The sequence below is a fragment of the Oncorhynchus nerka genome, linkage group LG5, assembly GCF_034236695.1.
Source record: "Oncorhynchus nerka isolate Pitt River linkage group LG5, Oner_Uvic_2.0, whole genome shotgun sequence".
Lineage (NCBI taxonomy): Eukaryota > Metazoa > Chordata > Actinopteri > Salmoniformes > Salmonidae > Oncorhynchus > Oncorhynchus nerka.
This window is the reverse complement of record NC_088400.1, coordinates 55,499,662-55,524,437: the sequence shown is the minus strand read 5'-3', so window position 1 is coordinate 55,524,437 and position 24,776 is coordinate 55,499,662. Positions and strand designations below refer to the sequence as shown.

The window sequence follows — 24,776 nt, the reverse complement described above, 5'->3', positions numbered from 1 at the left end:
TCCAAAATAGCTTTTTAGCAAAACAACCCCACTTTTTTTAGACTGTCTGTGAGTGGTCTGAGTTAGGGACCTAATTGGAGGGGCTTAGTGGGAGTGATATGTAACCTGAAAACTAGCTAGGTTTGGAACTCTCTTTGTTATTGGCATACTAACTTATGCTTGCCTGGTGGTGTCACCAGGCAGGCTATAACTCCACCCATACAAAACTTGCTGATTACAAGGTTCTGTGTAGATTGTATTTTCAACCAGCAACTATTAGGAAATAACACTGCAAAATATCTTTCATACTTTTACAGTCTTAGTTTCATCAGCTGTTATATGACACAAAACACAGGAAACATAATTTTGACTGCACTGGGCCTTTACTGTAAAATATAATTTTGTTTAAATTTTTCTTTCTTCTTCTGTAAAGGAAGTTTGAAGGACCCTGTTCCTCTCTTGGCTTCAAGCTCCAGTGTTTGGGACAGATTTCTGTCCGGCTTTAGCTTGGTGAGGCTCCTGGACTTCAATATGGACTGCCGTGGGGAGCAGTGTTATTGCGTAAGCCATCGCCAGCTGCGAATGTTGAATTCCTGAAAGGGAGAAAATATGAGAAATGATTCACGAGCACAACCAAGCTTGCTTCAGTCACGTTTGTTCATGAATGAGAAGCTGGCTGTATGTTCCACATATAGGAATACCTAAACATCAACAATCAAACTGCTTAGACATCAATACAGCTAACACTCAGATGAATGATGAGCATATTGATTGCTGGTACACTTTATGGTACTGTACTTCTGTATTTATTAAAGGCACATTTAATTCTATCACATATACTTGTACTGAGGCTTGCTCATGGCAGTGGCTGCATCTGCACTGGCAGGATGATGTGGGCGCTGGCCCAAGGCCTGAGTTGCTATCCGCTCAACGGTCATCATGCCAGGGCTGGAACTCAGCTGAGCCAGTTGGTTGCTGAAGTAGTAGGCAGCTGCATGGGACTGGGCCTGTGGAATGTGCACATTGGAGTAAAAGGCTATATGGAATTCGAAGTTAGCATTTCTCAATAAAATGTTCATTACTCATGTCCAAGTTGGATATATGATTTTCTGCATGGACTCTTGTTTGGATTTACCTGTGGAATAGTAGGCTGGTAGGAGTTGATGATGGGGTTGGGCACTGCCATGACACTGACCATCCTCTGCTTGTACCGGTCTGCCAGGTATTGTTGCCGCTGTTCCTTGCTCTGAGCCAGGGCCACGTAAAGCGGCTTGGTTCCCACAATACGGCCATTCATCTCCGTCACAGCCTTGGTGGCCTCCTCGGGGGAGGAGAGGGAAACAAAGCCAAAGCCTTTGCTGCGCCCGCTCTCCGTCATCACCTTGGCGCTGATGATTGTTCCGAATGCAGAAAACTCCTTCCTTAAACGGTGATCATCAAAGGCATCATCCAGGTTCTTTACAAAGAGATTTACACCTCTGTATTTGGCCTTGGGGTCAGGCTTCTTCTGCCCAAACTTGAGTTTCAGCAACGTCTGGCGCTCTGCTTTCTTCTGTGCGCGGCCTACATATATCAGCCTCCCGTTTAGCTCCTTCCTGTTCATCTCGTTCACGGCTCTCTGTGCATCCTCATGCCTCTCGAAGCAAACAAAACCGAACCCACTCGACTTCCCGTTATCGTCTTTCATAACCTTGACACTAACGGTTGGTCCATATTTTCCAAAAAGCTCAATCAGTTTCTCATCGTTCGTGTCTCTGCCAAGGTTCTTGACAAACACGTTGTTGAACTCTCTGGCCTTGGCTACAAGCACCTCCTCTCGCTCTTTGCGTGACTTAAAGCGCTCGATAAACACTTTTTCGTTATCCATTAACATGCCATTTAATTTCTCGATGGCTCTATCAGCAGCCTCCTGGGTCTTGTACTGAATATAACCATAACCTTTGGAATGGCCATTCTCGTCACAAACTACCTTGCTAGAGTAGATGTCTCCAAATGCTGAGAAGGTCTCGTACAGGTTTTTGTTTGTTATAGACTTCTTGTCCAGGTTCTTGATGAAGATGTTCCCCACCCCACTCTTCCTCAGGGTACAGTCAGGATCAGACCTCATGATGCGCAGATATCTTCCTTCGAGCATATCATTGCTGAACATGAGCAGGGCACAATCAGCATCGTCTTGCTGATAAAAGTTAACATAGGCGTACCCGAGGGAACGATGTGTATCCCGATCCCTACATACACGAACAGAAAAGATTGGTCCAGCCTCACTAAACATCTCGTTTAGGTCTGCCTCTGTGACATTTTGGTGGAGGTCACCAACATACAAAGAATTCATTTTGGAGATTTTGGACCTAATTCACACATATTGAAGCTAGCTCAAGAACACAGAATGACAGGTGAATGAGCAGCTGTCATGTACTTAAATTCCCGTAACTAACTCATTTGTGATGTCATAAGTGATGTAGCGTGAAATGCAATTCTGATGTTCCATCTTTTCTTTATTGCATCATAGTCATGTAGTTAACAGGATTTAGATAGCAAACAGAAATATTTACAATTTGAACACATAAATAAATAGTAACCCAATCTTTATTTTTTAACAGTTTGGGAAGTTAGAGAGAGAGATACAGTTGAAATCGGAAGTTAACATACACTTAGGTTGGAGTCATTAAAACTCGTTTTTCTTGTTAACAAACTATAGTTTTGGCAAGTCGGTTAAGACATCTACTTTGTGCATGACACAAGTAATTTTCCTAACAATTATTTACAGACAGATTATTTCACTATCACAATTATAGTGGTTCAAGAAGTTTACATACACTAAGTTGACTGTGCCTTGGAAAATTCAAGAAAATTATGTTATGGCTTTAGAAGCTTCTGATAGGCTAATTTATATAATTTCAGTCAATTGGTGGTGTACCTGTGGATGTATTTCAAGGCCTACCTTCAAACTCAGTGCCTTTTTGCTTGATATTATGGGAACCTCAAAAAAATCAGCCAAGAACTCTGTATCATATATCCAACTTGGACATGAGTAACATTTTATTATAGACTTCCACAAGTCTGCTTCATCCTTCGGAGCAATTTCCAAATGCCTGAAAGTACCAAGTTCATCTGTACAAACAATAGTAAGCAAGTATAAACACCATGGGGCCATGCAGCCGTCATACCGCCCAGGAAGGAGACATATTCTGTCTCCTAGAACTGAACGTACTTTGGTGCGAAAAGTGCAAATCAATCCCAGAATAACAGCAAAGGACCTTGTGAAGATGCTGGAGGAAACAGGTACAAAAGTTTATATATTTACAGTAAAACGAGTCCTATATCAACATAACCTGAAAGGCAGCTCAGACAGGAAGAAGCCACTGCTCCAAAACTGCCATAAAAAAGCCAGACTACGGTTTGCAACTGCACATGGGGACAAAGATCATACTTTTTGGAGAAATGTCCTCTGGTCTGATGAAACAAAAATAGAACTGTTTGGCCATAATTCCCATCGTTATGTTTGGAGGAAAAACGGGGAGACTTGCAAGCCGAAGAATACCATCCCAACCGTGAATTCACAGGGGTGGCAGCATCATGTTGTGGGGGTGCTTTGCTGCAGGAGGGACTGGTGCACTTCACAAAATAGATGGCATCATGAGTTGGGAAAATTATGTGGATATATTCAAGACATCAGTCAGGAAGTTAAAGCTTGGTTGCAAATGGGTCTTCCAAATAGACAATGACCCCAAGCATACTTCCAAAGATGTGGCAAAATGGTATAAGGACAACAAAGTCAAGGTATTGGAGTGGCCATCACAAAGCCCTGACCTCAATCTTATAGAAAATGTATGGGCAAAACTGAAATAGCGCATGCGAGCAAGGATGCCTACAAACCTGACTCAGTTATACCAGCTTTGTCAGTAGGAATGGGCCAAAATTCACCCAATTTATTGTGGGAGGCTTGTGGAAGGCTACTCGAAACATTTGACCCAAGTTAAACAATTTTAAGGCAATGCTACCAAATACTAATTGAGTGTATGTAAACTTCTGACCCACTGGGAATGTGATGAAAGAAATAAAAGCTGAAATAAATCATTCTCTCTAATATTATTCTGACATTTCACATTCTTAAAATAAAGTGTTGTTCCTAACTGACCTAAGAGAGGGAATTTTTACTTGGATTAAATGTCAGGAATTGTGAAAAACTGAGTTGAAATGTATTTGGTTTAGGTGTATGTAAACTTCCGACTTCAACTGAAGATCTAAATGACTGTAATATCTTCAACGCAGGATACACATGGCAAACCCTAAGCATGTTCTCTTTATCGATGGATAAAACACAAATAATAAAATGGTAAATAGTAGGTTGGAATGATTTTTATACTCAAATCGGACAGAGAGAGAAACCACACACTCAGGTTAGAGGAATAGCTTTTGTTTCACAGTCATTGCACCTTTAGTGAGAGGTTGAATGAACAATACCCCTGTAAAACTGAACCGTTTAAAAATGTAATAGAGCTCTGTGTCAGTCAGGTTTGCTATATCTCTGTTTGTATACTACAGTGAGGATGTTATTCATTTGTATGAGAGCAGAGAAGTGTCAGGAGAGAGTGAATGATTCAAACAATCTCCCTTAGCCAACCACAGCAGTCTAGACTAGAGAGAGACTAGGACTCTCCCATTCAACTGCATGACACATTCCTCTGCTGCCGGTGTGACAATGAAAATGATATCACATGTGCTGTCTTCTCCCTACTCCACTCAGTGCCTGTTTCGTTTTCTCCCCGTCGCACGCAATCAAGCGTTATTTACAACAAATCAAATCAAATTTTATTTGTCACATACACATGGTTAGCTGATGTTAGTGCGAGTGTAGCGAAATGCTTGTGCTTCTAGTTCCGACAATGCAGTAATAACCAACAAGTAATCTAGCTAACAATTCCAAAACTACTACCTTATAGACACAAGTGTAAGGGGATAAAGAATATGTACATAAAGATTTATGAATAAGTGATGGTACAGAGCGGCATAGGCAAGATACAGTAGATGGTATTGAGTGCAGTATATACATATGAGGTGAGTATGTAAACAAAGTGGCATAGTTAAAGTGGCTAGTGATACATGTATTACATAAGGATGCAGTCACCCCTGGAAAGAAGAAAGAGAGTGACAAAGACAGAGAGAGCGAGAGGAAGATGGAGAGAGAGAGACCAGTCTTAACGGCTGAGCCTGTCTTTGAGCCTGTCTCTCTGTCCCTCGCTAGGCTGGCTGGAGGCCTGGGGGCCCTTCGATCACACTGTAAACATCCAAGATGCCCTGTCATCCCCAGCGATAACCTAGCAGGCCATAACCCTGCTCATCAAATTGCTAATTAGAAAAGCCAGGGAAGCCTTTGCATGTGGCTTTTGGACTGTTAAAACTTTCAGACCCTCCTCCTCCCCTGTCTGTCAGATCCCCAGAGGGACAGTGTAGAACTATATTACATTGCACTACATTAAACACACACACACACACACACACGCACATACACACACTACACTACAGTAGAACCATCCATCTATCTCCATCACGTGGATGCGCGGTGCACCTTGATGAGAAACAACACAGAACAGCAGAGCACACAGGTCGCACGGTTCGCTGGAGGGGCAGAAATACTTATTTACATTCACAGTAAGTAACCGACATATGACGTGCACGACATGTCAGTGTCAGGCTCGCTCTGAGTTCTTTGCGTGACATGACAGGACAGAGCGGATCGGAGAAGATACTTCGAGAGCCATGTTATGTTCTGTTCCTTCGCCGTGGTGTGATTCCACGGCAACACATCAGTCCCTCTCCTGACAGTGATGAGTGCCATGGAGCTAATGAAAGGGAACTTCTTCTGTCCCTGTTAAAACATCAATAATTAGAGCTAATTGGCTTTGGGTAAATACCAGGAGTTGAGGTGCACTAGGTGCACTGGGACGGTATTTTTGAGTTCACGCCTGTCCTGTGGATTTCTGCTTAAGCTTTAGGTTAGGAACATACTGGACCTTCAGGTTAGGAACATACTGGACCTTCAGGTTAGGAACATACTGGACCTTCAGGTTAGGAACTTACTGGACCTTCAGGTTAGGAATTTACTGGACCTTCAGGTTAGGAACATACTGGACCTTCAGGTTTGGAACATACTGGACCTTCAGGTTTGGAACATACTGGACCTTCAGGTTAGGAACATACTGGATCTTCAGGTTTGGAACATACTGGACCTTCAGGTTTGGAACATACTGGACCTTCAAGATTTGGTTCTGGTTGGGGAACATACCTTTTTGTTAATTTAATGAAGGTCTGGACTTGCTACACTAGGTTACAAATGATCATGGAACCAGAAACAAATATTGCATACGCTGGTCAGCTAACAGTGCGTCAAAGAGAGACTACAGTACAGACGACCAGGATGAACTAATGAAACTACTGTATGTGTGCCAATTCACTGGGACATGCAACTGTCAAACCAGCAAAAGCAGAATTCTTTGAGCTTCATTTGTGTGACAGCTTGAATTTCCTACTGGAATATTGACGGGGCTGTGTCTCCTGCTCAAAGTCAGTCTCCAGTGCAATCTTTATTCAGATAACATTGCACATGACTGAATGTCGACGCAAGACATTCTCACAGGAAGAAATAGCTTTTTTTCCTGAGCCAAACGGAAGCCTCTTAACATTTCATGGCCTACTAGTTGATGGATTCTAACAGCAACAAAAACCGTGCAAGGATCTAGACGATAGGCATTACTATAATCAACAATGTCATGTTGAATATTTTCCCATATGAAAACAAGAATGGAACAAATGAAACATTAACATTGACGGACACGCATCTCTTTTACTTTATTTAACAGTTGAATGCTCGAGGGAAAATGTCATTAGAGTTCCCAGTACTTCAGCGAAATGAGGACAAGTAAAACGATTCAATTAACTTGTTCATTATTCTCCTACGAGAGTCAGATACAATGCACCCTGCTGTATGTAATAACCATCATATAATAGGAGAATGATGTTTAGGATGGAATTGATGACACCAGATGAGACTTGGACTGTGTCCTAAATGGCACCCTATTCCCAATTTAGCACACTGATTTTGACAAGGGTTTATACGGCTCTGGTCAAAAGTTGTGCACTATATAGGGAATAGGGTGATGGAAGATTAGAGAACATGCAAGGAAGGGATAAAACACACCAAAGTACTGTAATGTAACTGGATACTTTGTCCTCCGCTCTGAGTCCTCTGGAGTGATTACGTTAGTCTCTGGAGTGATTACGTCAACAATTCAAAGATGAGATAAAAATAGTACACAAAGTTTATGAGAGAGGTAAATGGTGGAATTCATTTCTTTCTTCTGATTGATGAGTTTAAGTTGGGCATCGTCCTCCCTTCTCCTCATCTCAACTATCCTCTCCCTAACTCTCTCCACCCCTCCTCTGCTCTCCTTTTTCCGAACTTCTCCTCCTCCTCTCCTCTCGGCATGTATCCTCTCATGCGAGGTCAGTATGGTGTGGTGGGTCTTATGGCTCTCTCCTCCCAAGAGCACCTCCTCCCAGCTGCCCACTGCACTGAGGCTAGGAAACACTGTCACCACCGATAAATCCACTATAATTGAGAATTTCAATATGCATTTTTCTATGGCTGGCCATGCTTTCCACCTGGCTTCCCCTACCCCGCTTAACAGCCCTGCACCCCCACAGCAACTCGCCAAAGCCTCCCCCATTTCTCCTTCATCCAAATCCAGATAGCTGATGTTCTGAAAGAGCTGCAAAATCTGGACCCCTACAAATCAGCCGGGCTAGACAATCTGGACCCTCTCTTTTTAAAATGATCTGCCGAAATTGTTGCAACCCCAATTACTAGCCTGTTCAACCTCTCTTTCGTATCGTCTGAGATTCCCAAAGATTGGAAAGCTGCCGCGGTCATCCCCCTCTTCAAAGGGGGAGACACTCTACACCCAAACTGCTACAGACCTATATCTATCCTACCCTGCTTTTTTAAGGTTTTCGAAAGCCAAGTTAACAAGCAGATTACCGACCATTTCGAATCACAGTGTATCTTCTCCGCTATGTAATCTGGTTTCAGAGCTGGTCATGGGTGCACCTCAGCCATGCTCAAGGTCCTAAACGATATCATAACTGCCATCGATAGGAGACAATACTGTGCAACTGTATTCATCGACCTGGCCAAAGCTTTTGACTCTGTCAATCACCACGTCCTTATCGGCAGACTCAACAGCCTTGGTTTCTCAAATGACTGCCTCGCCTGGTTCCCCAACTACTTCTCTGATAGAGTTCAGTGTGTCAAATTGGAGGGCCTGTTGTCCGGACCTCTGGCAGTCTCTATGGGGGTGCCACAGGTTTCAATTCTCGGGCCGACTCTCTTCTCTGTATACATCAATGATGTCGCTCTTGCTGCTGGTGATTCTCTGATCCACCTCTACATAGACGACACCATTATGTACACTTCTGGCCCTTCTTAAGACACTGTGTTAACTAACCTCCAGATGAGCTTCAATGCCATACAACTCTCCTTCCGTGGCCTCCAACTGCAAGTAAAACTAAATGCATGCTCTTCAACCGATCGCTGCCCGCACCTGCCCACCCGTCCAGCATCACTACTCTGGACGGTTCTGACTTAGAATGGACAACTACAAATACTTACAGTGGGGAGATCAAGTATTTGATACACTGCCGATTTTGCAGGTTTTCCTACTTACAAAGCATGTAGAGGTCTGTAATCATAGGTACATAGGTACACTTCAACTGTGAGACAGAATCTAAAAATCCAGAAAATCACATTGTATGATTTTTAAGTAATTAATTTGCATTTTATTGCATGACATAAGTATTTGATACATCAGAAAAGCAGAACTTAATATTTGGTACAGAAACCTTTGTTTGCAATTACAGAGATCATACGTTTCCTGTAGTTCTTGACCAGGTTTGCACACACTGCAGCAGGGATTTTGGCCCACTCCTCCATACAGACCTTCTCCAGATCCTTCAGGTTTCGGGGCTGTCGCTGGGCAATACAGACTTTCAGCTCCCTCCAAAGATTTTCTATTGGGTTCAGGTCTGGAGACTGGCTAGGCCACTCCAGGACCTTGAGATGCTTCTTACGGAGCCACTCCTTCGTTGCCCTGGCTGTGTGTTTCGGGTCGTTGTCATGCTGGAAGAACCAGCCACGACCATCTTCAATGCTCTTACTGAGGGAAGGAGGTTGTTGGCCAAGATCTTGCGATACATGGCCCCATCCATCCTCCCCTCAATACGGTGCAGTCGTCCTGTCCCCTTTGCAGAAAAGCATCCCCAAAGAATGATGTTTCCACCTCCATGCTTCACGGTTGGGATGGTGTTCTTGGGGTTGTACTCATCCTTCTTCTTACTCCAAACACGGCGAGTGGAGTTTAGACCAAAAAGCTCTATTTTTGTCTCATCAGACCACATGACCTTCTCCCATTCCTCCTCTGGATCATCCAGATGGTCATTGGCAAACTTAAGACGGGCCTGGACATGCGCTGGCTTGAGCAGGGGGACCTTGCGTGCGCTGCAGGATTTTAATCCATGACGGCGTAGTGTGTTACTAATGGTTTTCTTTTGAGTCTGTGGTCCCAGCTCTCTTCAGGTCATTGACCAGGTCCTGCCGTGTAGTTCTGGTCTGATCCCTCACCTTCCTCATGATCATTGATGCCCCACGAGGTGAGATCATGCATGGAGCCCCAGACCGAGGGTGATTGACCGTCATCTTGAACTTCTTCCATTTTCTAATAATTGCGCCAATAGTTGTTGTTGCCTTCTCACCAAGCTGCTTGCCTATTGTCCTGTAGCCCATCCCAGTCTTGTGCAGGTCTACAATTTTATCCCTGATGTCCTTACACCCTCTCTGGTCTTGGCCATTGTGGAGAGGTTGGAGTCTGTTTGATTGAGTGTGTGGACAGGTGTCTTGTATACAGGTAACGAGTTCAAACAGGTGCAGTTAATACAGGTAATGAGTGGAGAACAGGAGGGCTTCTTAAAGAAAAACTAACAGGACTGTGAGAGCCGGAATTCTTACTGGTTGGTAGGTGATCAAATACTTATGTCATGAAATAAAATGCAAATTAATTACTTAAAAATTATACAATGTGATTTTCTGGATTTTTGTTTTAGATTCCGTCTCTCACAGTTGAAGTGTACCTATGATAAAATTTACAGACCTCTACATGCTTTAAGTAGGAAAACCTGCAAAATCGGCAGTGTTTCAAATACTTGTTCTCCCCACTGTAGGTGTCTGGTTAGACTGTAAACTCTCCTTCCAGACTCACATTAAGCATCTCCAATCCGAAATTAAATCTAGAATCGGCTTCCTATTTTGCAACAAACCTTCACTCATGCTGCCAAACATACCCTCGTAAAACTGACCATCCTACCGATCCTCGACTTCGGCGATGTCATTTACAAAATAGCCTCCAACACTCTACTCAACAAATTGGATGCAGTCTATCACAGTGCCATCCGTTTTGTCACCAAAGCCCCATATACTACCCACCACTGCAACCTGTACGCTCTGGTTGGCTGGCCCTCGCTTCATACATGTTGCCAAACCCACTGGCTCCAGGTCATCGACAAGTCTCTGCTAGGTAAAGCCCCGCCTTATCTCAGCTCACTGGTCACCATAGCAGCACCTACCCGTAGCACGCGCTCCAGCAGGTATATTTCACTGGTCACCCCCAAAGCCAATTCCTCTTTTGGCCGCCTTTCCTTCCAGTTCTCTGCTGCCAATGACTGGAACGAACTGCAAAAATCATATCTCCCTCACTAACTTTAAGCACCAGTTGTCAGAGCAGCTCACAGATCACTGCACCTGTGCATAGCCTGTCTGTAATTAGCCCATCCAACTACCTCATCCCCATTCTGTATTTATTTACTTATCTTGCTCCTTTGCACCCTAGTATCTCTACTTGCACATTCATCTTCTGCACATCTATCACTCCAGTGTTTAATTGCTATATTGTAATTACATCGCCACCATGGCCTATTTATTGACTCCCTTACCTTATTGGCACACAATGTATATAGACTTTTTCTACTGTATTATTGACTGTATGTTTGTTTATTCCATGTGTAACTCTGTGTTGTTGTATGTGTCGAACTGCTTTGCTTTATCTTGGCCAGGTCGCAGGTGTAAATGAGAACTTGTTCTCAACTAGCCTACCTGGTTAAATAAAGGTGAAATAAAAAAATACAAAATCTTGTTAATTGGTCCTGCTGGGCATAAGGTGAGGTGCAATGATGTCAAGAATCTACCCTCAAATAGCAATAGGATTAACAAAACAATGCTATGGAAATTAGACCGAGGCAGACCCTGGGCTTACCTCTCATGCAAATGACCTCCACAGAGTTGGGAAATACCCCGATCTTACTCTCCTCTTCCCTTCCCCTACCACCAGCCCCCCGCTACTCTGGTCACGTTCTGTACCGGTGAGACGGAGAGTCTAGGAAGACCGCAGGAGAGGAGGGGGCTTCCCCCTTCTGCTCACCAGGCAGGAGGGCCCACTATGACACACCCATACCACCACCATGAGCTCTGCAATGCAGATTTAACAGCAAGCACAGGCTGATATCCCTCACAGCTCTCTGAGTATACTATACTAACTGCACGTGGACTATACTGTAGGCCCCTACAGCAATACATTTACTTCTATGTTACTGTGTTCTAGCCCAGTCAATGTGCTCTGGTTCTGTCCTCTTCTCTCTCTCTCTCTGTCCCTGTGGTATCCAGCACAACCTTAGTCTGAGGAGAAGATTGAGCCCTTTGGGAGTCCTCGAGCTACTCTGACTAAGCAAATTCCTCTCTGGGTGCTCTCTTCCTCTGGAAGGCAGATTAAAGCCCTTTTCCCCACGACCCTGTGGCTCTTTAAGACGGATTACTGAGGGTGGGTAGTGGCTTCTGATCCCGCCGTGGTCTGAAGTGGTACGACACCACGCTGACCAGGCTAATAGCCTCTCTAGCTACTGTAGCTGGGAGAAAAAAGTCTCCTTTGGCCTTAGAGTGTTGGTCTTCTGACGGAGAAGTGGAGAAAGGGGGAGGTAGGGCCAGGAAGGAGGGGGGGAGGCAGAGGAAGTGGGAGGTAGGGGTCTAAATGGGGGAGGTAGCCCTGAAAGTAGAATGCTCAGAGTTCTGCAGAGGGAGGATCTGTCGGGGGGCATAGGGGGGTAGGGGTGATTCAGTAGTTCAGGGGTCAGTAATGGAGGGTAGCTCTGGGATAAGGGTGGAGGTGGTACAGTAGCACTGTAAAGTGCCTGCCTCTGGGGCTCTCTGGTGGGAGTCGGGACACCACACGCCAGGGGCCAGACTAGAAGTGTCTGGGTATTCCCAGGCCTTTGTTCTTGTACGGCTCAGCCTCCCTCAGTACAGTCATGGGACACAGTCACAGGAACACTCTCTTCTAATAAAGCTGATGTCTCGAGGTGTGATCTGACACACACACACTTGTAGACGCACGCAAGCAAGAATGCAGTACACATGGAAGTAAGGACGCTCGTACACACAGACACTTACACGCCTTCTTCCTTATATCCACACATACACAGACCATAAGTCCAACAATGGCTGTCTTCAATGGAGGGCAAATCTCGAACATGAGCTCAAACATCATTGCAAAAATAATATTCCTAAAAGGAGACATGTCAGTCTCCAGTACTCCTGTGCAGATGAGGTTAAGAGAGGAGGAATATGATTGGTTACGAACCAGGAAGCCAGAGGAATTGTCGAGGAGACAGCGGAAGCGACAGACGAAGTTCCTCTCCAGGAAGGAGGAGTTCTCTGGAGGCAGCTGATCGGGGTTATAGGTCACCAGGGATGAGCTGGGGACTGGCTTTCCATCTGAGGAATAGAAACAGGTCAAGGACCAAGTCAAATCACTATATTCAATGCCTACTTCATTTGTGGTCTATTAAAATGGCTGTTGAACAGAGTTTAACAGGGTCCAGATGCTCCTACATTATGTTTGGTGAGTGTGTGTCTGTGCATGTGTGTGCGTGCACTTATGTGTGTGTGTGTGTGGGTGTGTAGCTCCAGTCTGTTCCTCCCTCTTCTCCATTCCGTCCCTGTTCTAAAGTACCACGATAAAGCTACGGTAGCTAGCTCTAACCCCCTGCCTAATTAAAACCGACGGCTGTGTGTGTTCTAACATTTACCCTGCAAGTCATGGAGAGCCTGATAAAGATCACCTCCCTCTCTCCATCTTCTCTACTCTCTCTCTCTCTCTCTCTCTCTACATGCTCTTTTTCCTCTCCCTCTCCTCCTCTCTCTCTCTCTCTCTCTACATGCTCTTTTTCTCTCCCTCTCCTCCTCTCTCTCTCTCTCTCTCTCTCTCTCTCGCTCTCTCATCTCCTTCCCTCTCTCTACATAGCTCAGCTGGGGAAATTGGGGTCATTGGGTCTGAGTGACTAACCCATTGGGTCTGAGTGACTTCAGGCTGACTCGTTGCAGTTCTTCGTTTGATCATGTTTTCTGTTTGTTCTGCTAGTAGTAAACGTCAACCAGTGTGGTGTATGCTGTCACCGTATGTGTCACTTTAAAATGAAACAACGACTTCACTACAACTAACTACCACATTGAAACAAAGCAGTTTCTTTTTATCTTTCGTTTTTGTTCTGCTAGTAGTTCACCTCAGCCCCTTCCACAAGTTAAATTTCAGTATGGCATATATACTGTATGTATTGCCATCTGTACATTTGCAACAAAGCATCAAACATACATTGCTAGCTAAACTCAGCAACAAAAAAAGAAACGGCCCTTGTTCAGGACCCTGTCTTTCAAAGATCATTAGTAAAAATCCAAAGAACTTTTAAAGGATCTTCATTGTAAAGAGGGATTAAACACTGTTTCCCTGCTTGTTCAATTAAACACAAACAATTAATGAACATGCACCTGTGGAACGGTTGTTAATTAAGACACTAACAGCTTACAGACGGTAGGCAATTAAGGTCACAGGTATGAAAACTTAGGACACTCGAGCCCTTTTTACTGACTCTGAAAAACACCAAAAGAAAGATGCCCAGGGTCCCTGCTCATCTGTGTGAACGTGCCTTGGGCATGCTGCAAGGAGGCATGAGGACTGCAGATGTGGCCAGGGCAATAAATTGCAATGTCCGTACTGTGAGACGCCTAAGACAGCGCTACAGGGAGACAGGATGGACAGCTGATTGTCCTCGCAGTGGCAGACCACGTGTAACAACACCTGCACAGGATCGGTACATCCAAACATCACACCTGTGGGACAGGTACAGGATGGCAACAACAACTGCCCGAGTTACACCAGGAATGCACAATTCCTCCCTCAGTGCTCAGACTGTCCGCAATAGGCTGAGATGGACTGAGGGCTTGTAGGCCTGTTGTAGTAAGGCAGGTCCTAACCAGACATCACCATTAACAACGTCGCCTAGGGGCACAAACCCACCGTCGCTGGACCAGACAGGACTGGCAAAAAGTGCTCTTCACTGACGAGTTGCGGTTTTGTCTCACCAGGGGTGATGTTCGGATTCGCGTTTATCGACAAAGGAATGAGCGTTACACCGAGGCCTGTACTCTGGAGCGGGATCGATTTGGAGGTGTAGGTTCCGTCATGGTCTGGGGCGATGTGTCACAGCATCATCGGACTGAGCTTGTTGTCATTGCAGGCAATCTCAATGCTGTGCATTACAGGGAAGACATCCTCCTCCCTCATGTGGTACCCTTCCTGCAGGCTCATCCTGACATGACCCTCCAGCATGACAATGCCACCAGCCATACTGCTCGTTCTGTGCGTGATTTCCTTAAAGACAGGAATGTCAGTGTTCTGCCATGGCCAGCGAAGAGCCCAGATCTCAATCCCATTAAGCACGTCTGGGACTTGTTGGATCGGAGGGTGAGGGCTAGGGCCATTCCGACCAGAAATGTCCAGGGAACTTGCAGGTGCCTTGGTGGAAGAGTGGGGTAACGTCTCACACCAAGAACTGGCAAATCTGGTGCAGTCCATGAGGAGGAGATGCACTGCAGTACTTAATGCAGCTGGTGGCCACACCAGATACTGACTGTTACTTTTGATTTTGACCCCCCGCCTTTGTTCAGGGATACATTATTCAATTTCTGTTAGTCACATGTCAGTTTATGTCTCAGTTGCTGAATCTTGTTATGTTCATACAAATATTTACAGTACACATGTTAAGTGTGCTGAAAATAAACGCAGTTGACAGTGAGAGGATGTTTCTTTTTAGTTTAATTTAGTTTAGTAATGTGAAAGGCTCACAGTGGCTTTGGACAGATTTGTGAAAATGGGTCGGCCCGGAATAGACAGTGAGACGCAGAGTAAGACTGACCTGGGGGTGACTCCCCCTGCTGGGGCACGCCCGGGGGGTTGAGAGCCCAGTGGAGGTTCCTCCTAAACTCCTGCTGGTCCTCAGTGTGGATCAGCTCAAACACACTCTGGTGCATCACGTCTGTCTGGAACAAGGAGAGAAAGAGAGAGGTCTTTAGAAAGGTCACGTGCACCAGCACATAGGACTGGGAACTATTGTCTGACTTACTGAAAAATGATCTAAACACAACTGAGTTCACTCCTGTAGAATCAGTAAGATGATGTGCACACACACACACACACACAAACACACACACACACACACACACACACACACACACACACACACACACACACACACACACACACACACACACACACACACACTCCTTGTTTTGTGGGCTTGCAGTGAGGAGGAAGGTTAGGGCATGAGCTGGACCAACCTCAAGTTGGTGACATGGACACAGAGAGTGGTGACATGGTCACAGCACAGCCCGAGGTTCCGTGTCACACTAGCATCTCAGTGCTACCTCTCATTACCACACACACAGCTCCACAACAGGCAGCCACATCCAAAAGGATTTCAGTTAGCGCTGTAGATGTGAAGTGATGGTTGTTGAAATGAAACAAGGCCTGAGAGGTGTGGTTCACACTGTGGGAACATTTATTCTACAGCAGCTTGCAGTTACAGCAGTATGAACACCACAGGAGGTTGGTGGCACCTTAATTGGGGAGGACGGGCGCGTGGTAATGGCTGGAGCGGAATTGAGGGAATGGTAATCATATACATTTGATGCCATTCCATTCGCTCCTTTCCAGCCATTATTATGAGCAATCCTCCCCTCAGCAGCCTCCACTGATGAACACAGAGAGAAAGAAAGCGAGAGCTAGAGGGAGAGAGAGAGGGAGAGAGAGAAGGAGAGAGAGAGAGAGAATGAAAGAGAGAGAAGGAAAAAGAGAGAGAGAAGGAAAGAGAGAGAGAGAGAAGGAAAGAGAGAAAGAGGGAGCGAGAGAGAGAGAGAGAGAGAAGGAAAGGGAGAAAGAGAGAAAGAGAGAGAGAAGGAAAGAGAGCGAGAGAAGGAAAGAGAGAAATAGGGAGCGAGAGAGAGAGAGAGAAGGAAAGGGAGAAGGAAAGAGAGAGAGAGAGCTTTAACGGGTGATATTAATTGCTAATACAGCTTAACCCAACTGTGTACGCGAGCATGGATGTTATCAAAAGGTGACCCAACCTGAATAAATAAGGCTATGAGAGCAGTTAATCAGCTGCTGGGGGTTAACTCAATTAAACAAACGTAGGACAGACAGTATGCATGCTTATCGAGGTCTGTGATTAAATATGCTATAGATCAGCTCCTATTAACTGATTAACCTGCGTTTGACCTCTCTGGACGGGGTTATCAAACCCTAATCCTGACTCAAGCGCGCTAAAGCGCTTAGCACAGAGCAGGGCTGGGTACCAGAGGGCATTGAGGGCAAGACTAGGGAACGGACGGACGGGGGCGGAGGTGGGGCAAAAGGGCAGGCAAGGACACAAGGCAGTGTTGGGTGAAGGTTGGCACTGTACAGCAGCATATTTATGTTCACCCTCATTCTGGCTGTAACTGTTGGGGCAAAGAAGGGGAAGGATGCAGTAGAGTGTATTACAGGGCACTCCCAACCCTGTTCCTGGAGAGCTACCCTCCTGTAGGTTTTCACTCCCAACCCTGTTCCTGGAGAGCTACCTTCCTGTAGGTTTTCACTCCCAACCCTGTTCCTGGAGAGCTACCCTCCTGTAGGTTTTCACTCCCAACCCTGTTCCTGGAGAGCTACCCTCCTGTAGGTTTTCACTCCCAACCCTGTTCCTGGAGAGCTACCCTCCTGTAGGTTTTCACTCCCAACCCTGTTCCTGGAGAGCTACCCTCCTGTAGGTTTTCACTCCCAACCCTGTTCCTGGAGAGCTACCCTCCTGTAGGTTTTAACTCCCAACCCTGTTCCTGGAGAGCTACCCTCCTGTAGGTTTTCACTCCCAACCCTGTTCCTGGAGAGCTACCCTCCTGTAGGTTTTCACTCCCAACCCTGTTCCTGGAGAGCTACCCTCCTGTAGGTTTTCACTCCCAACCATGTTCCTGGAGAGCTACCCTCCTGTAGGTTTTCACTCCCAACCCTGTTCCTGGAGAGCTACCCTCCTGTAGGTTTTCACTCCCAACCCTGTTCCTGGAGAGCTACCCTCCTGTAGGTTTTCACTCCCAACCCTGTTCCTGGAGAGCTACCCTCCTGTAGGTTTTCACTCCCAACCCTGTTCCTGGAGAGCCACCCTCCTGTAGGTTTTCACTTCCAACCCTGTTCCTGGAGAGCTACCCTCCTGTAGGTTTTCACTCCCAACCCTGTTCCTGGAGAGCTACCCTCCTGTAGGTTTTCACTCCCAACCCTGTTCCTGGAGAGCTACCCTCCTGTAAGTTTTCACTCCCAACCCTGTTCCTGGAGAGCTACCCTCCTGTAGGTTTTCACTCCCACCCTGTTCCTGGAGAGCTACCCTCCTGTAGGTTTTCACTCCCAACCCTGTTCCTGGAGAGCTACCCTCCTGTAGGTTTTCACTCCCAACCCTGTTCCTGGAGAGCTACCCTCCTGTAGGTTCACTCCCACCCTGTTCCTGGAGAGCTACCCTCCTGTAGGTTTTCACTCCCACCCTGTTCCTGGAGAGCTACCCTCCTGTAGGTTTTCACTCCCACCCTGTTCCTGGAGAGCTACCCTCCTGTAGGTTTTCACTCCCACCCTGTTCCTGGAGAGCTACCCTCCTGTAGGTTTTCACTCCCACCCTGTTCCTGGAGAGCTACCCTCCTGTAGGTTTTCACTTCCACCCCAGTTGTAACTAACCTGATTCAGCTTATCAACCAGATAATTATTAGAATCAGGTGCGCTAGATCCAGTTTGGCACAAAAAAACAGTAGGACTATAGTTTTCAGTCCATGTCCCAGCACTCCCTGGGTCGTTCTATAGTAAATAGAACGAGGGCAGAGTCATGTAAAGCCTAGTCCAACTGGCTTGGCCGAGGCTAACCTCTTCCAGACTCCCTCTGTGCCATGCTGTGGCTCTGTAGGCAGGCCCAATCCTCCTCTCTCTGCTCAGTGTGTGTGTGTGTGTGTGCGTGCGTGCGCGTTTGAGCGGCAGTGTGTGTGTGTATGATGTACATGTGTGTGGTGCGTGTGCCAGTGTGTTTGAGTGGCTGCGAGCCCTGTGATCAGCAGTAGAGACTTACTTGGTGGAATCCCAGGTAATCCTGAATGGTGTGAGAGGAGTAGAATATGACCCCCTCTGCAGTGATGACCAGGACAAAGCCATTAAGGGCCTGAGGAGGGAGAACAAGTCACAACAGACAGGAAGTTAGGGAATGTCCCGTCCCTGCGTACTGCTATCAAAGACGTTTAGCGAGTGCAATTATTTTTGGGCTGGACAAAGAGGATAGAGAGGAGATTGTGTCCGGTGTCCATCACGAGAAGACAGTGACAACCATATTCTAGTGATACATTTGTGCCATTTGGTGTCTTGTATTTCAATGCCAACACCAAGCATGTATAAAACAGCAGGACAGACTACAGCGTGCAGACAGACAAGACAGATTCCTGAGGACGGGAGGTCCTATCAAACCTGGCCTATTCTGACAGACACAACTGAGAGAGGGGGAAACGGAAGGTGGGAAACAGAGGGGGGGAACAGAGGGGGGAAACAGAGGGCGACAAAAAGAGAAACTGCAAACAGGGGCATGACACCACTTCAGGCTGTGAAGGAGAGGGGGAGGAGAGGAGCAGTGGAGGAGAGGCAAGACGCCCCACTCTGAGGACATGTCACCTGAACACAATGACAGGCTGGAGATGGGGAGAAAGAGGGGGAGGTGAGAGAGAGAAAGAGAGGGGGCGGGGGTGTAGGTCACAGAACCATACAGAGCATCTCACACTTTGCTATTCCATCTCCCCCACAACGCTCAGGGGCAAAGGAGTCGTCCCGTCGCTCTGTTCGCTCTAGGTGTGTATGCGTGCGTGGGTACACGTTCCCTAAACCAACCGATGGCACTACAGGGCAGCTGTCCTGACACTCACGTCCTTGAATACCCCATCATATTCATTTCCAACATGTCAGCAACGAGAGCCCCATTACACAATCTACAGTGGATGGAAACTGTAGCCTCATAGCCTACCATACACAGGTCATTATCTGCCTTTTTCCACCGATGGCACCCAGAGAAACATAACCCAGATAATATCAGGTTGGTTGACTCCCATCCCTTTTGCAAGTAAATAGCTATATGATTCAAATTCTACCTGGCAGACCCAATATCATATTCCCCCCAGTTAGCGTTGTGCAAAGTACTTCTTAGCTTTTGTCTGGGTAAGCTATAATGAACTCAAGGGCCACAAACTGCTCGTCCTGGCCTGCCTTTATTTCTGTCTTTAAACCTGAAGGCTCCTAGTCCTGTCTGAAACCCTGACATCCATGGGATCCCGAGGAGCCTCGCAGCTGCCGGCTCATACAGTTTCTTCTTTATTATGCAGGCCCTACGCTCTCTCAAAAAATACCCAGAAAGCTGCCACCCCCACTGTCACCCCAGGCCATCTGTAAGTCCTTCCATCTCTCCCCAGCAGCCCCGTCCTCCACTTCCTAGTTCTATCTCCGTGGCCCGACGCCCCCACATTGTACATAAACACTCAGAAAGCAGAGCGGTGTTCAGGCTCTCTGTATAAATATTTAGATTATTCTGTCTAGCTGAAGATCACACAGCCCCCTCCCTGGGGGGTGGGGGGGGGAACTTGGGCAGTCACCAAAAATCTTGATCAAAAATGTATTTTTCATATTTCATGGGGCTGTGGACATCATGCACTTGTCCAGGATGAAAGAACGCTGCCTGCTGTAGTTATAGCGGCCGTCAGCAGACAGAACAAAACACAGAGTGGCAAGGGGATGTGAGAGGCGCACTGGGAATGGAGAGAGAGAATAGCTCACGAGAGAGGAAGGAAGGATGAAGGGAGATTGAAAGAGAGAGGGATACGAAAAAGAGAGAGATTGAGAGAGAAAAAACCAGGACATGGGAATGATAGAGAGAACGGGGAATGGATAGAGGGAAAGAGGCTGGTTGAAAGATCAGAGAGGGAGAGAGCAAGCCTGTTCCAGTCTGCAACATGGCACAGCTAGCTGTTTGTTTTCCCAGCCTGTATGCCATCTGGTCTGGATGTATTTCCCCCTTGACAGAGTGACAGCAAACACTGGCACAGACTGGCAGGGCAAACACTGGCACAGACAGGCAGGGCAAACACTGGCATAGACAGGCAGGCCAAACACTGGAGCAGACTGGCAGGCCAAACACTGGCACAGACTGGCAGGGCAAACACTGGCACAGACAGGCAGGGCAAACACTGGCACAGACTGGCAGGCCAAACACTGGCACAGACAGGCAGGGCAAACACTGGCACAGACAGGCAGACCAAACACTGGCGCAGACTGGCAGGCCAAACACTGGCACAGACTGGCAGGGCAAACACTGGCACAGACATGCAGGGCAAACACTGGCACAGACTGGCAGGGCAAACACTGGCACAGACTGGCAGGGCAAACACTGGCAGACTGGAAGGGCAAACACTGGCACAGACTGGCAGGGCAAACACTGGAACAGTATGGTAGGGCAAACACTGGCACAGACTGGCAGGCCAAACACTGGCACAGACTGGCAGGGCCAACACTGGCACAGACTGGCATGGCAAACACTGGCACAGACTGGCAGGCCAAACACTGGCACAGACTGGCAGGGCAAACACTGGCACAGACTGGCAGGCCAAACACTGGAACAGTATGGTAGGGCAAACAAACACTGGCAGGGGGCAAACACTGGAACAGACTGGCAGGGCAAACACTGGAACAGACTGGCAGGGCAAACACTGGCACAGACTGGCAGGGCAAACACTGGAACAGTATGGTAGGGCAAACACTGGAACAGACTGGCAGGCCAAACACTGGAAAAGTATGGTAGGGCAAACACTGTAGGGCAAACACTGGCACAGACTGGCAGGGCAAACACTGGAACAGTATGGTAGGGCAAACACTGGCACAGACTGGCAGGGCAAACACTGGAACAGTATGGTAGGCCAAACACTGGCACAGACTGGCAGGGCAAACACTTGGAACAGACTGACAGGGCAAACACTGGCACAGACTGGCAGGGCAAACACTGGAACAGTATGGTAGGCCAAACACTGGCACAGACTGGCAGGGCAAACACTGGAACAGTATGTCAGGCCAAACACTGGCACAGACTGGCAGGGCAAACACTGGCACAGACAGGCAGGCCAAACACTGGCACAGACTGGCAGGGCAAACACTGGAACAGTATGGTAGGCCAAACACTGGCACAGACTGGCAGGGCAAACACTGGAACAGTATGTCAGGCCAAACACTGGCACAGACTGGCAGGGCAAACACTGGAACAGTATGTCAGGCCAAACACTGGCACAGACTGGCAGGGCAAACACTGGAACAGACTGGCAGGCCAAACACTGGCACAGACTGGCAGGCCAAACACTGGCACAGACTGGCAGGGCAAACACTGGAACAGTATGGTAGGCCAAACACTGGCACACACTGGCAGGCCAAACACTGGCACAGACTGGCAGGGCAAACACTGGAACAGTATGGTAGGACAAACACTGGAACAGACTGGCAGGCCAAACACTGGAACAGACTGGCAGGCCAAACACTGGAACAGTATGGTAGGGCAAACACTGTAGGGCAAACACTGGCACAGACTGGCAGGGCAAACACTGGAACAGTATGGTAGGGCAAACACTGGCACAGACTGGCAGGGCAAACACTGGAACAGTATGGTAGGCCAAACACTGGCACAGACTGGCAGGGCAAACACTGGCACATACTGGCAGGGCAAACACTGGAACAGACTGGCAGGGCAAACACTGGAACAGACTGGCAGGGCAAACACTGGCACAGACTGGCAGGGCAAACACTGGAACAGACTGGCAGGCCAAACACTGGCACAGACTAGCAGGGCAAACACTGGAACAGTATGGTAGGCCAAACACTGGCACAGACTGGCAGGGCAAACACTGGAACAGTATGGTAGGCCAAACACTGGCACAGACTGGCAGGGCAAACACTGGAACAGTATGGTAGGCCAAACACTGGCACAGACTGGCAGGGCAAACACTGGAACAGTATGGTAGGCCAAACACTGGCACAGACTGGCAGGGCAAACACTGGAACAGCATGTCAGGCCAAACACTGGCACAGACTGGCAGGGCAAACACTGGAACAGTATGTTAGGCCAAACACTGGCACAGACTGGCAGGGCAAACACTGGAACAGACTGGCAGGCTAAACACTGGAACAGTATGGTAGGGCAAACACTGGCACATACTGGCAGGGCAAACACTGGAACAGTATGGTAGGGCAAACACTGGCACAGACTGGCAGGCCAAACACTGGCACAGTATGGTAGGGCAAACACTGGCACAGACTGGCAGGGCAAACACTGGCACAGTATGGTAGGGCAAACACTGGCACAGTATGGTAGGGCAAACACTGGAACAGTACTGGCAGGCCAAACACTGGCACAGTATGGTAGGGCAAACACTGGCACTGTATGGTAGGGCAAACACTGGCACAGTATGGTAGCGCAAACACTGGCACAGTATGGTAGGGCAAACACTGGAACAGTATGGCAGGCCAAACACTGGCACAGTATGGTAGGGCTAACACTGGCACAGTATGGTAGGGCAAACAATGTCACAGTATGGTAGGGCAAACACTGGTACAGTATGGTAGGGCAAACAATGTCACAGTATGGTAGGGCAAACACTGGCACAGTATGGTAGGGCAAACACTGGCATAGTATGGTAGGGAAAACACTGGAACAGTATGGTAGGCCAAACACTGGCACAGTATGGTAGGGCAAACACTGGCACAGTATGGTAGGGCAAACACTGGAACAGTATGGTAGGCCAAACACTGGCACAGTATGGTAGGGCAAACACTGGCACAGTATGGTAGGGCAAACACTGGCACAGACTGGCAGGGCAAACACTGGAACAGACTGGCAGGGCAAACACTGGAACAGACTGGCAGGGCAAACACTGGCAGACTGGCAGGGCAAACACTGGAACAGACTGGCAGGCCAAACACTGGCACAGACTAGCAGGGCAAACACTGGAACAGTATGGTAGGCCAAACACTGGCACAGACTGGCAGGGCAAACACTGGAACAATATGGTAGGCCAAACACTGGCACAGACTGGCAGGGCAAACACTGGCACAGTATGGTAGGCCAAACACTGGCACAGACTGGCAGGGCAAACACTGGAACAGTATGGTAGGCCAAACACTGGCACAGACTGGCAGGGCAAACACTGGAACAGTATGGTAGGCCAAACACTGGCACAGACTGGCAGGGCAAACACTGGAACAGCATGTCAGGCCAAACACTGGCACAGACTGGCAGGGCAAACACTGGAACAGTATGGTAGGGCAAACACTGGAACAGACTGGCAGGCCAAACACTGGAACAGACTGGCAGGCCAAACACTGGAACAGTATGGTAGGGCAAACACTGTAGGGCAAACACTGACACAGACTGGCAGGGCAAACACTGGAACAGTATGGTAGGGCAAACACTGGCACAGACTGGCAGGGCAAACACTGGAACAGTATGGTAGGCCAAACACTGGCACAGACTGGCAGGGCAAACACTGGCACATACTGGCAGGGCAAACACTGGAACAGACTGGCAGGGCAAACACTGGAACAGACTGGCAGGGCAAACACTGGCACAGACTGGCAGGGCAAACACTGGAACAGACTGGCAGGCCAAACACTGGCACAGACTAGCAGGGCAAACACTGGAACAGTATGGTAGGCCAAACACTGGCACAGACTGGCAGGGCAAACACTGGAACAGTATGGTAGGCCAAACACTGGCACAGACTGGCAGGGCAAACACTGGCACAGTATGGTAGGCCAAACACTGGCACAGACTGGCAGGGCAAACACTGGAACAGTATGGTAGGCCAAACACTGGCACAGACTGGCAGGGCAAACACTGGAACAGTATGGTAGGCCAAACACTGGCACAGACTGGCAGGGCAAACACTGGAACAGCATGTCAGACCAAACACTGGCACAGACTGGCAGGGCAAACACTGGAACAGTATGTTAGGCCAAACACTGGCACAGACTGGCAGGGCAAACACTGGAACAGACTGGCAGGCTAAACACTGGAACAGTATGGTAGGGCAAACACTGGCACATACTGGCAGGGCAAACACTGGAACAGTATGGTAGGGCAAACACTGGCACAGACTGGCAGGCCAAACACTGGCACAGTATGGTAGGGCAAACACTGGCACAGACTGGCAGGGCAAACACTGGCACAGTATGGTAGGGCAAACACTGGCACAGTATGGTAGGGCAAACACTGGAACAGTATGGTAGGCCAAACAC

General features: G+C 47.7%; 2 protein-coding genes across 2 annotated transcripts in view; both read right to left on the bottom strand.

The window, feature by feature from the left end:
- ahr1b (aryl hydrocarbon receptor 1b) overlaps positions 1–24,776 on the bottom strand; it is a 124,072-nt gene that overhangs the window by 32,473 nt on the left and 66,823 nt on the right. The window contains 3 exon segments of the mRNA XM_065018753.1: positions 12,717–12,850; positions 15,328–15,451; positions 18,541–18,630. Of these exon segments, the coding sequence (XP_064874825.1) occupies positions 12,717–12,850; positions 15,328–15,451; positions 18,541–18,630 (348 nt within the window).
- LOC115129667 (polyadenylate-binding protein 1-like) lies at positions 354–2,332 on the bottom strand. The gene has a single exon (XM_065018754.1). The coding sequence runs from the start codon at positions 2,309–2,311 to the stop codon at positions 1,058–1,060; it is 1,254 nt and encodes a 417-aa protein (XP_064874826.1). The 5' UTR covers positions 2,312–2,332; the 3' UTR covers positions 354–1,057.